At 50.1% G+C, this 14,002-nt stretch overlaps 1 protein-coding gene across 1 annotated transcript in view; it reads left to right on the plus strand.

The window, feature by feature from the left end:
• P2RX3 (purinergic receptor P2X 3) overlaps positions 1-14,002 on the plus strand; it is a 149,809-nt gene that overhangs the window by 39,435 nt on the left and 96,372 nt on the right. Inside the window, exons 3-4 of the mRNA XM_075349352.1 lie at positions 1,997-2,068; positions 2,587-2,650. Of these exons, the coding sequence (XP_075205467.1) occupies positions 1,997-2,068; positions 2,587-2,650 (136 nt within the window). The remainder of the gene's footprint in view (positions 1-1,996; positions 2,069-2,586; positions 2,651-14,002) is intronic.

A 14,002-nucleotide genomic window follows, 5' to 3' on the forward strand; every position in this document is an offset into this window, starting at 1 on the left:
TTCTACCTGTGTGATACAAAATTGTACAAAGAAAACTGTCGATCATTAATGTGGGCAGGGATCAGCAGACATGTGTAGCTACAAGGGAGCGGGTGGATCGGCGATACACCCATGTCTGTTAACTGATGCTCACTGGCAATCAGAGGTTTTAGCGAACACACTGGGCCACAGCACACAGAAAACACAGAGGGGCTAGACTACAGAACCACACCTGGTTTTCACCAAAGACTCTGATGGTGAGAGTGTTACGCTACAGGTGTGAGACCGGGTGCCACTCGGGAAGACTGGTACTGCGACGGCTGACCCCAGGGGTACGGGAGCAACAGTCTCTGGAGATAGGCAACAGCAGCAGCATGTGTTGAGGTTTTGACCGGGATGGATGGATGGATGCGGCGGCAGCAGCTGGTGTGGATACTTTACAGCGGTGGGTATCCTGGGTAGTGGCCGAGATGGCCGCTTGTAACAGCAGTGGCAGGTTAGGGATATCAGCTGCAGTACTCTGAAACACAAACATATGTTAGCAGCAGAAACTAGCACAATACAACAGCAAAGACAGTAGCGCAGTGCTAGGGGACCTGAGAACTAGCAATGTATAAGATTCATTGCCCAGGCACTTCCTAACAGTGGGAACTATCTTAAATACCTGCAGCCTCTCAGCTGACCTGAGAGGTACTTCCAGGTTAAGGGTATGCTGACTCTTTAAGAAAGGGGGTGTGGCCGTACATGAATCAAGGCAGAAGCAGGAAGCCTGCAATGAGTACACAATCTCCGGGAGACAGCAGCATGGGACGGGAATGGAGCAGCCACCGCAAGAAGGCCAAACGGGTGAGAGTGCCGACATACCCTCCGGGGGAGTGTGACAGGACAATGCGGGGTGAGCGTTACATTAACTAGTTAGATTGCATTGTCATACTTTGACAGCTTGATCTAACGTGCTGCAGCGATCACGGTTGGGGGGTGGGGTTGGTGCCATTAGGTTGTCATGACAGTGTGGGGTTAGCTGATGACCCCTGTATAATTCTCATCATTGTGAAGGTTTCCAGAGGTAGTACTTCCACTGATCATTAAGTGATGGCATATCCCATCATAACACCATATTTCTCCTTATGAGATATGAAAACCCCTTTTTGCGGTGTACATAGTGGTTTCACTTATGTAAGCCTTATTGACGTGTATTTGTGATTCCTATGTTACTTTTCATGTATAACACTTTTAGTCAGTGATATCTGAAGAAAGGAAAACAGATTTATTAATTTGGCTATGATGGTCCAAGGGCTTTGGTGGGAAGAAACTGAGGGAACGTCAGAGTTATTAAATGGGTTATCCACTACTAGGCTAAGCCCTTCTCATTCCCCATGATTGCCTCAATTAAAATAAACTCACCTCTTGTGCCGGTGCTGTTCCAGCGGTGCCAGCACTCATGTTAGCGGGGCTCACGTTAAGGTTGTGACGTGACGTGAACTCCAGGCACAATTACCCCTGGCTTCTCCCTCCCCACTTTAACATGATGTAAGTAGCCATCACTTACATGAAGTAAGTAGCTTTCACTTCTTGCTGATTACTTATACGTCAGAACCAGGGAAGAGGGAAGCCAGCGGTAATTTGGGCTCAGGATTCAAATTACATTACAACCTCACGTGAGCCCTTGGAGCACGAACTCTGGCAACACTGGAAAGGCATCAGAAAGGAGTATAAGCTTTTTTTTTTGAATGGGGCCCCACATGGGAAAATAGAAGGGATTGTCCTAGTAGTGGACAACCACTTTAAAGACAAAATGTTCAAAAAGCTTGAACCTAATTCAGAATCAATATACTTAATTGGATCTGGGGCGTGCCATAGGTCAACAATGGCCGTACTGTGCAATAGGTCTGCAAATTAGGCAGGTTATTTACATTTTGCACAGTTGAACCCAATGGAATGAAGCCTTCTATAGACATTTTTAAATCAAGCATTTTTTAGGTCTTCACGCACTAAAATGTTGCTTTTACACTCTTAGGGGTCCTCGGTGTTTGTAATCCTCACAAAACTTATAACAACTCCAGAACAAGTACAAGGTTATTGTCCAGAGGTGAGTGAAACAAGGATAATGCCGAATAAAACCTTCTAAGCAGTGAGATAACCTTCATCTCCCTGGGACCTAGTTATGAATAGCGTTAGTTTGAACATTCCCCTATCTGATATGTAATGTGGGGTACCATTAAGGAGTCCAAACATAAAGTTCCCCAAAAAACTGCTATACATTTTCCAAATAAATCAGTAAGTTTGGGAACAAAGGTGCATTTAATGCTGTCGCCTATCTGTGAGTGCAAATGTGGGATTAGAGGTACAAGAACGACAAAGTTATTCATCAAGGTTTATGGAGCCTCCTCCAGTAATAACAGGTGAACCCCCCCCCCCACCCCACCCCTCTGTGAATGCACTGGGGTTCCCTGGCCACAAAGAAAAATGTATTACCGACCATTAACCACTCATAATACTGAAGCCTTTTGTGTATGGCAGACAAGAAGAGCCCCGTGTGACTGCTACTTCTGCACCCTCTATTGCTGTGCCCCCTGCTTAAAAGTAATTTGAAATTTGTATTTGCAGACTGATGACAAGTATAAATGCACTAATGATAGCAACTGTACAAGAAACAAGGCCACATCTAACGGTAAGAACATTGTATTTTGAGATTTGCATTTAAACTACTATTGAAAATGTCCAAATATTCCTTTATTTGTAGAACATCACGTATATAGCTACTTGAAACAGGACCATGTTTTCCCTTATCCTGTTTCAATGATTTCCCTCACTATAGCTTGTAGAACACATAGAGAAGGGGATTCAACACAAATTCTCACAATATATTAAAAGGGTTGTCTAAAACCTGTCGTTTTAAGCCATGGATGGAGAACAGGACCCTCCAGAGGTTTTCACTAGAGATGAGCGAACCTGTGGAGGTTTGGTTCGCCGAGCCCAATTGAACAAGGGGTACGTTCGTCGAACCTTTATTGAACCGAACTTTGAATCTTTATCGAACCTTTCCAAACCGCATTGAATTCAATGGGAAGCCAAACATAAGGCATCACCCTTTTGGGGGGTGGAAAAGCTTCCAAAACCTGAAAGAAGGGAATTTTGTTACTTACCGTAAATTCCTTTTCTTCTAGCTCTTATTGGGAGACCCAGACGATTGGGGTATAGCTACTGCCCTCTGGAGGCCACACAAAGCACTACATTAAAAGTGCAAGGCCCCTCCCCCTCTGGCTATACCCCCCCCGTGGTATCACGGGTTCTCCAGTTTTAGTGCCAAAGCAAGAAGGAGGAAGCCAATAACTGGTTTAAACAAATTAACTCCGAATAACATCGGAGAACTGAAAAACCGTTCAACATGAACAACATGTGTACCCGCAAACAACAAAAAAAACATCCCGAAGGACAACAGGGCGGGTGCTGGGTCTCCCAATAAGAGCTAGAAGAAAAGGAATTTACGGTAAGTAACAAAATTCCCTTCTTCTTCAGCGCTCTATTGGGAGACCCAGACGATTGGGACGTCCAAAAGCTGTCCCTGGGTGGGTAAATAAATACCTCATGTTAGAGCTGCAAAACAGCCCTCCCCTACGGGGGTGTCACTGCCGCCTGCAGGACTCTTCTACCTAAGCTGGCATCCGCCGAAGCATAGGTATGCACCTGATAATGCTTAGTGAAAGTGTGCAGACTGGACCAGGTAGCTGCCTGGCACACCTGTTGAGCCGAAGCCTGGTGGCGTAATGCCCAGGACGCACCCACGGCTCTGGTGGAGTGGGCTTTTAGCCCTGAAGGAACCGGAAGCCCCGCAGAACGGTAGGCCTCTAGAATTGGTTCTTTGATCCATCGAGCCAGGGTGGCTTTAGAAGCCTGCAACCCCTTGCGCGGACCAGCGACAAGGACGAAAAGTGCATCGGCACGGCGTATGGGCGCCGTGCGGGAAATGTAGATTCTGAGTGCTCTCACCAGATCTAGCAAACGTAAGGCCTTTTCATACCGGTGAACCGGATGAGGGCAAAAAGAAGGCAAGGAAATATCCTGATTAAGATGAAAAGAGGATACGACCTTAGGAAGAAACTCCGGAATGGGGCGCAGCACAACCTTGTCCTGGTGGAACACCAGGAAGGGAGCCTTAGATGACAGAGCTGCCAGCTCAGACACTCGCCGAAGCGATGTGATCGCAACAAGAAACGCCACTTTCTGCGACAGCCGAGAAAAGGAAACTTCCTTCAGAGGCTCGAAGGGCGGCTTCTGGAGAGCAACTAGTACCCTGTTCAGATCCCATGGATCTAACGGTCGCTTGTACGGGGGCACAATATGACAGACCCCCTGCAGGAACGTGCGCACCTTAGGAAGACGTGCTAGACGCTTCTGAAAAAACACGGATAGTGCCGAAACTTGCCCTTTAAGGGAGCTGAGCGACAAGCCCTTTTCTAACCCCGATTGCAGAAAGGAAAGAAACTTGGGCAATGCAAATGGCCAGGGAGACACTCCCTGAGCAGAGCACCAGGACAAGAAAATCTTCCACGTTCTGTGGTAGATCTTAGCCGAATTCGACTTTCTAGCTTGTCTCATTGTGGCAACGACTTCCTGAGATAATCCAGCAGATGCTAGGATCCAGGACTCAATGGCCACACAGTCAGGTTCAGGGCCGCAGAATTCTGATGGAAAAACGGCCCTTGGGACAGTAAACAACACCCAAGACAGTCACAACAGACTTCAATGAAGTGAAAGGCAACAACTTCAGGAACATATAAAAACGACAAAAAAGAGAAGTCTTTGGATTTGCCTCATATACCATTATATCCCATGGCCCAAAAACCACCAACAACAATGCAAATTGCACATAGAAAAATCTTTAATTGATTGGGTCAAGCATATAATTTTACATGGGATATAAAACATTATAACAGGTAAGGAGGTAAAAAGACACATGAGAGCGAACAAGAAATCCCCATGTGAGGCTGCATGGATCTAGCAGGGTAAACACAAGGGTATATTCCCAGCAGGGCCAGTGTAAGTGCCTTCACAGCAAACAGATTCAATGTGAAAGACAGAGCAGTACTAAGTAAAGAATCATAGGCACATTTACCCAAACACATAGCCCGGCAAGGAATCCACCAAATGTAAAACTCACATGCAGACGCACAGGGGGAGCAGTCCCAATACGTATTTCGTGATGACTTCCTCAGGGGACCGTGGACAAAGGAGGGGAATGGACAAATTTATACACTAGTGTATATCAAATCATTTGCAGCACCTGTCACGGCTGCAGAGCTAAAGCACACTGAGCAGGCGTGGGCGGCTACTCCAGCATCACCTGGGCTAGGGAAAACCCTATGATGACGTCACTTTTACCCAGAAGACGCTTCAGGGAGAGCCGTACACACTGCACATGTGCAGAGCCGCAAACAGGAAGTAAAGCTGCAAATGCCATGTCTACTCCTGGCAGAAGAAAGGGCAAATCGCATTAGGAATCACAGATAATATAGAACACTGTACAGGGACAAGAATATATACAATTACATCATAATAGCATCCAAAAAAGATGTACATGAAAGACATTAACACTGTTTATACAATATCAGATATAACAACATTTTCATCAATAAAACAGAGTCTAATAAAGAATCACATATGGAGGACATGAGCATATTGTAACATTGGGACAGTAAGTCTGGTCGGTCTGGCAGTGACCACGGTCGACCGATCGTGAGATGCCACAGATCCGGATACCACGACCTCCTCGGCCAGTCTGGAGCGACGAGTATGACGCGGCTGCACTCGGATCTGATCTTGCGTAGCACTCTGGGCAAGAGCGCCAGAGGCGGAAACACGTATGGGAGCTGAAACTGCGACCAATCTTGAACCAAGGCGTCTGCCGCCAGAGCTCTTTGATCGCGCGACCTCGCCATGAATGCCGGGACCTTGTTGTTGTGCCGAGACGCCATTAGATCGACGTCCGGCACTCCCCAGCGGCGACAGATTTCCTGAAACACGTCCGGGTGAAGGGACCATTCCCCTGCGTCCATGCCCTGGCGACTGAGGAAGTCTGCTTCCCAGTTTTCTACGCCTGGAATGTGAACCGCGGATATGGTGGATGCTCTGTCCTCCACCCACATTAGAATGCGCCGGACTTCTTGGAAGGCTTGCCGACTGCGCGTCCCTCCTTGGTGGTTGATGTATGCCACCGCTGTGGAGTTGTCCGATTGGATTCGGATCTGCTTTCCTTCCAGCCACTGTTGGAAGGCCAGTAGAGCAAGATACACTGCTCTGATCTCCAGAACATTGATCTGAAGGGTGGACTCCTGCGGAGTCCACGTCCCCTGAGCCCTGTGGTGGAGAAATACTGCTCCCCACCCTGACAGACTCGCATCTGTCGTGACTACTGCCCAGGATGGGGGCAGGAAGGATCTTCCCTGAGACAATGATGTGGGAAGGAGCCACCATTGTAGCGAGTCTTTGGCCGTCTGGGAAAGCGAGACTTTCCTGTCCAGGGACGTTGACTTCCCGTCCCATTGGCGGAGAATGTCCCATTGAAGTGGGCGCAGATGAAACTGCGCAAAGGGAACTGCTTCCATGGCTGCCACCATCTTCCCTAGGAAATGCATGAGGCGCCGCAAGGGATGCAACTGGTCCTGCAGAAGAGATTGCACCCCTGTCTGTAGTGACCGCTGCTTGTCCAGCGGAAGCTTCACTATCGCTGCTAGAGTATGAAACTCCATGCCAAGATACGTTAGTGACTGAGTCGGTGATAGGATCGACTTTGGAAAGTTGATGATCCATCCGAAAGACTGTAGAGTCTCCAGCGTAACATTCAGGCTGTGCTGACATGCCTCCTGAGAGGGAGCTTTGACCAATAAGTCGTCTAGGTAAGGGATCACCGAGTGTCCCTGAGAGTGCAAAACTGCTACCACCGCCGCCATGACCTTGGTGAAGACCCGTGGGGCTGTCGCCAGACCAAATGGCAGAGCTACGAACTGAAAATGGTCGTCTCCTATCACAAAACGTAGAAAACGTTGATGTTCTGTAGCAATTGGCACGTGGAGATAAGCATCTTTGATGTCTATTGAGGCAAGGAAGTCTCCTCTGGACATTGAGGCAATGACAGAGCGGAGGGTTTCCATCCGGAACCTCCTGGCGTGCACATGTTTGTTGAGCCGTTTTAGGTCCAGAACAGGACGGAACGAGCCGTCCTTTTTTGGAACCACAAAGAGATTGGAGTAAAATCCTTGCCCTTGTTCCTGAGGAGGGACCGGGATAATCACTCCTTCCGCTCTTAGGGAGCCCACCGCCTGCAGCAGAGCATCTGCTCGGTCTGGACGTGGGGAGGTTCTGTAGAACCGAGCTGGAGGACGAGAATTGAACTCGATTCTGTACCCGCGAGACAAAATGTCCGTCACCCACCGGTCTTTGACCTGTGACATCCAAATGCCGGAAAAGCGGGAGAGCCTGCCCCCGACCGGCGATGCGGAGGGGGGGGGCTGGAAGTCATGAGGTAGCCGCTTTGGAAGCGGTACCTCCATTTGCTTTCTTGGGGCGTGTGTGAGTCCGCCACGAATCTGAGTTTCTCTGCGTCCTCTGAGTCCCTTTGGACGAGGTAAACGGTGTCTTGCCCGAACCTCGAAAGGACTGAAACCTCTGCTGCCACTTTTTCTGCTGAGGTTTGGATGTTCTGGGTTGTGGTAAAGAGGAGTCTTTACCCTTGGACTGCTTAATGATGTCAGCCAATGGCTCGCCAAACAGTCTATCTCTAGACAAAGGCAAACTGGTTAAACATTTTTTGGAACCAGCATCTGCTTTCCAGTCCTTTAACCACAAGGCTCTGCGCAAAACTACCGAATTGGCGGACGCCATTGAGGTGCGACTGGTAGATTCTAGGACCGCATTGATAGCGTAAGACGCAAACGCCGACATCTGCGAGGTAAGGTGCGCCACTTGCGGCACTGCTGGATGCATGATAGCATCCACTTTTGCTAAGCCAGCTGAAATAGCCTGGAGTGCCCATACGGCTGCGAATGCCGGAGCAAACGACGCGCCGATAGCTTCATAGACAGATTTTAACCAAAGGTCCATCTGTCTGTCATTGGCATCTTTAAGTGAAGCGCCATCCTCCACTGCAACTATGGATCTAGCTGCAAGTTTGGAAATCGGGGGGTCTACCTTTGGACACTGTGTCCAGCGCTTGACCACCTCAGGGGGGAAAGGGAAACGCGTATCTTTAGATCGTTTAGAGAAACGCCTTTCTGGGTGAGCGTCGTGCTTCTGGATTGATTCTCTGAAGTCAGAGTGATCTAACAAAGCACTCAATTTACGCTTGGGATAAAGGAAACGAAACTTTTCCTGCTCCGCAGCCGCCTCTTCTGCTGAAGGGGCTGGGGGAGAAATATCCAACAGCCTATTGATGGCTGAGATAAGGTCGTTTACCATGGCATCCCCATCCGGGGTATCCAGGTTGAGAGGGGTTCCAGGAGTGGATTCCTGATCACTCTCATCCGACACATCACAGGGAGACTGATTGCGCTGAGACCCTGAGCAGTGTGAAGACGTCGAGGGTCTTTCCCAGCGAGCTCGCTTAGGGTGGCTGGGGCCATCATCTGCGTCATAATCCTCGGCCTGTGAAGCCGGGGACCCCCCTGTGGGCTGGATACATTCCAAGTAAGGGGGACCTGAGGACAGAGGCCTCTCCGTGCCCAGAGACTGAGCCCCATGCATAGATTGCAAGGTTTCAAGGATTTTTGCCATAGATACAGACATATTATCTGCAAAAACTGCAAAGTCCGTCCCTGTCACCGGGGCAGAACTTACAAGCGTCTCAGCCTGGGTCACTACCTCTCCTGACTCCGGCTGGCGAAGCAGCACCGGGTCGGAGCATTGCACACAATGGGGGTCATCGGAGCCTACTGGTAGATTAGCCCCACATGCAGCACACGCAGTATACACAGCCCTTTTTGCCTTGGCAGCCTTGCGTTTTGAGGATGACATGTTGCTGCTTCCACAGAGTGATCTGGGATATGCAGCCAGAAGCGCACCTCACAGTGCAAGAAATACAATATCTATATATATGTACCCAGTACACTGACACACAGTGAGGCACTAGAGGGACCAGCACAGAAAAATCGCTTACCGCCCGCTTAAAAAGCGGGTGTGTGGTCGCCAGATAGCCCCTAGTCCAGGTCTCCCAGAGCCTTGCGTCCTTCCTCCAGCCAGGCATGCATGTAATGGCTGCCGGCGTCTCTAGAGAGGAAGGGGGGCGGGCCCTGGGCGTTCCTGGCCAAGAGCGGGAAGCCTGCTTCCCTCTGTGCCAAGTGAGAGGGCTGGAGCATGTAAATCAGGCTCCAGCCCTCGTCGCTGCTAACGAACAGCGTCTCTCCCCTACCCTGAATGACAGGGTGGGGGCGGGAACGAAACGGAACTGCCGGCGTCCTAGGCCCAAAAAGCCGGGGACTAAATTTATAACCGCCGCCGCCGTAAAAGCGCGGACGGCGGATCCCCGGCGCACCACAAGTCACAGCAGCGCCGCCCGGTCCAGAGGGGGTCGGCGCTGCGTTCCCAAACACAAACAATCCCCCAGTAATCTGTAGGGACACCAACTCCACGTTGCGGTCCCCGGCGCACTACAACACCCAGCCAGCCCGGAGTGTGTCTGTGCCTGCCGGGGACACAGAGTACCTGTATGATGCAGGGCCTGTCCCTGATCGTACTCCTGCTCCGTCTCCATCAGGTTCTAATGGGTCTGTGGATGGAGCCCGGCATCAGAGCTGAGAGGCCGGCAGGATCCCACTTCCACAGAGCCCTACAAGGGGATGTGGAAGGAAAACAGCATGTCAGGCTCCAGCCCTGTACCAGCAATAGGTACCTCAACCTTACAACACCATCCAGGGGTGAGAAGGGAGCATGCTGGGGACACTATATGTGTCCTCTTTTCTTCCATCCGAAATAGTCAGCAGCTACTGCTGACTAAAATCTGTGGAGCTATGCATGGAATGTCTGACCTCCTTCGCACACAAAGCTAAAAACTGGAGAACCCGTGATACCACGGGGGGGGTATAGCCAGAGGGGGAGGGGCCTTGCACTTTTAATGTAGTGCTTTGTGTGGCCTCCAGAGGGCAGTAGCTATACCCCAATCGTCTGGGTCTCCCAATAGAGCGCTGAAGAAAATACATTTTGCAGTGCAGCACCACTGTTTTGGTATAGCCATTAGCTTCCTAGACTATTGACAGAAGAAGTATAGAGGTGGATGAGAGACAGGCTTAGGGCTGGTGCTCCCACACCCCTGGCAGTACAGACAAGACACAACTTGGAGACCTATGTAGTAGTCTCAACATTAAAAATCCTTTCAGGGACACAGCGGTACAGTAGCAACAATTGTCCCCCTCTACATGCTACAGTGACCAGTCTAGGACTCTTGGTTACAGAATCCTGGCACTACCCACAAGACATAAGTTTCACATTCATTTTGGAGTCTCGACATTAAAAATCCTTCCAGGGACATAGTGGTACAGTAGCATCAATCGCCCCCTCCTTGTAAGGCGTTAAAAGTGCAGGGAAAGACAGTCCATGCAACACACAGGCCTGTGGTCCGGCATTAGAAATAGAAAAAGGAAGACATGCTACAGTGACCGGTGTAGGCCTCTTGGTCACAGAAGCCTGGCCCTATCCACTAGACATAAGTTTCATCCCCATTTTGGAGTCTCGACATTAAAAATCCTTCCACGGACAAAGCGGTACAGTAGTGTGCCGCCCCCATGCCAGCAGCCGATGTTGCTCGGATCCGGACCCGCTGTGTGGCTAGAGGGATCGTCCGGACCCGGGGGTCACGCGGACATGCCAAATGAAAAGGGAGACTTAGTTGTACGGCCTTGACCGTATTCGGTTCGTGATGTCACCAACGGTGTGTGGTGAAGTGGGACACCACCACTGCTGTTGTGGGATACCCAGGGGAGATGTAATGGCAGCCGTATGTTAACCCTTCCGTGGGTAGGGATGGTTGCCCCGGGGCCCTGTGTCTCTGTGCAGGGTATGGCGATGGCAGGGGCCTGCGCGCCCGGACGTACCAGGGGATGTTTGGTTACTCACAAGTAAATGAATTACATGAGTCTTTTGGTAGACCAAGGTGCTGGTGGACGGCCGCCGCGGCCGGTTGTACTCTGGTCCCCCACCCGGGCTGGTGGTCGCCGTCTCTTCCTCTGCACTGGTTGTGGTTGTGTGTTTGGACTTCCCGGTATGGAACACGGGAGTCCGCTCCCGGCTTTCTGTGTGCCTGAGGAGCCGTGCCCGCTGACGCTGACCCATGGGATCTATGGGCTCTGGCGGTTGCCCTATCCCTATCTGTGGGTGGTTGTCTGCTTTTGGGATTTTGGTTGGGACAGGACCTGTAATCCTGCCCTCAATCGGTTGATTAGCTAGGCCGTTGGTTCCGGTCCTGGCTTCAGGGTCCGAGTACCCCCTCTGTGCACGGTTTCCGGTCGGGTCTCCGATGTCGGTAGCGGCGGGCTCCAACCCTACCCTGTCCTCCTCGGATCTGCCGAGCCATATTTCCGTCTCCTGCTGACTGAGACCACCGTCTGCCACCTAGCCAAGGTTCCAGGGCTCCGACTTTGGCACCGTTCAACTTGAACTTCTCCTCTGCTGGAGCTACGCCTAGCTCCAGCCTCCACTCCTCTCAACTTGAACTCCAACTCTTCACTGCTTGTTTTCCCGCCCCGGGCTGTCTAGACCCTTAGGTGGGTGTTTCCTAACCGCCTGGTCCCGCCCACTGATGTGCCTGGCTTGCCCTGAGGGGGGTGGCTAGGGTTTCAGGTAGGCTTTATGTGACCTAGGTGAGGGATGGTGTTGTGCGGGGGCCTATTGTGTGACTACCTGGTTTTGCCAGGGCGTCACAGTAGCATCAATTGCCCCCCTCTAAATAGGGCTTTAAAAGAGCAGGGAAGACAGTCCATGCAACACACAGGCTGTTGGCTGGCATTAGAATTAGAAAATGGAAGACGTGCTACAGTGACCGGTGTAAGCCTCTTGGTTACGGAATCCTGGCACTACCCACAAGATATAAGTTTCACACCCATTTTGGAGTCTCGACATTCTAAATCCTGTTAGGCAAATAGCAGTACAGTAGCATCAATTGCCACCTCCCCATAGGGCGTTAAAAGAGCTGGGACGTACGGTCCATGCAACACACAGGCCATGGGTTGCCTTTTTAATTTGAAAAATGAAGAAATGCTAAAGTAGCAGGTGTAGGCCTTTTCCTCCGAGAAGCCTGGCACTACCTATAAGACATAAGACATAATTTAGAGCTGGCAATTTAAGTTGCAAAGAAACACTTTGTAGATAGTTCCCTAGCAACTATTTCTGCCACGCACGGCTAACTACCAATACTTATCAATGTGTTTGCGTAATTTTTAGCAGGACTTTCAGACTGCGGGTCACAGCCATTTCCCGCAGTCCAACAATCTGGCAGCACTTTCACTGTCATCTCCTGGCAGAAATCCACATTTTTTTGCCAGGAGATGCAGATTTGGTGCTGACATTATACACCACATTCCTGCACCAAATCTGCATCTCCTGGCAAAATACTGCATCAAAACCGCATCAAAATAGTTTGATGATTTTTTTTTTTTGCCAGAAGATGCAGATTTGGTGCAGAAATGTGGTGCATAAATTTCAGCACCAAATCTGCATCTCCTGGCAAAAACAAAATGTAGTTTTCTGCCAGGAAATTACAGTAAAAGTGCTGCCGAATTGTCAGAGTGTGCATCAATACAGCATCAAAACCATATAGCGGTCTCTGTTGACCAATCTCCCTACTGAACAGGGTGCAGCCTTGACTCAGCCAAGGAGACTCTATCCGGATCATCATAGATGAAACCTAAGGCGGGCTTTGCACGTTGCGACATCGCAAGCCGATGCTGCGATGTCGCACGCGATAGTCCCCGCCCCCGTCGCAGGTACGATATCGTGTGATAGCTGGCGTAGCGAAAATTATCGCTACGCCAGCTTCACATGCACTCACCTGCCCTGCGACCGTCGCTCTGGCCGGCGACCCGCCTCCTTCCTAAGGGGGCGGGTCGTGCGGCGTCATAGCGACGTCACACGGCAGGCGGCCAATAGCGGCGGAGGGGCGGAGATGAGCAGGATGTAAACATCCTGCCCACCTCCTTCCTTCCGCATATCCTACGGAAGCCGCGGTGACGCCGGAAGGAGATGTTCATCGCTCCTGCGACTTCACACACAGCGATGTGTGCTGCCGCAGGAGTGAGCAACAACATTGTACCGTCGCGTCAGCGTAATTATGGATTACGCCGACGCTGCAGCGATGATACGATTACGACGATTTTGCGCTCGTTAATCGTATCATCTAGGCTTTACACACTACGATGTCGCATGCGATGCCGGATGTGCGTCACTTTCAATTTGACCCCACCGACATCGCACCTGCGATGTCGTAGTGTGCAAAGCCCGCCTAAGGCCAAATGCAGCAACGTTCTGCAGCCAGACACCACAAGGTGACATCTGCATGCTAAATTCTTTGTAGGATGATATGGGTATTGTAATTTTGTCATCTTGCCTGTGTACAAACACTGGTACAGCATGTATTTGCCTAAAAAAAATATTTTTTGGACAATGTTTATATTTTAAAAAGCATGAAAATTCTGTCAGTGCAGTGTATTATTATGGGGAGATAAGGTATGCACACCAGTGACTATGGAAGGGGAATACATGTAATAGCAGAAACTGCTGTGTGAATACTGACATGAAAAATTCAATAGCTATTTGTAAGAATGAAATGTGAAAAATGGAACCTGCATTACTGCCATGAATATATGAATAAAGAGAAATTTAGCTACTGAATTGATCAATGCAATAGAGCCCCAACACTACGCTAAAGTATTTCTCTACGTTGGGGTCCCTAGCTTGTATGTGTCCTCTCATGCAGTTAAAAAACTTACCGTGTATGGGAAGCGGAGACCCAGGCTATATATACGATGTGGATTGGCAATAG

The sequence above is a fragment of the Anomaloglossus baeobatrachus genome, chromosome 5 (genome assembly GCF_048569485.1).
Source record: "Anomaloglossus baeobatrachus isolate aAnoBae1 chromosome 5, aAnoBae1.hap1, whole genome shotgun sequence".
Classification (NCBI taxonomy): domain Eukaryota; kingdom Metazoa; phylum Chordata; class Amphibia; order Anura; family Aromobatidae; genus Anomaloglossus; species Anomaloglossus baeobatrachus.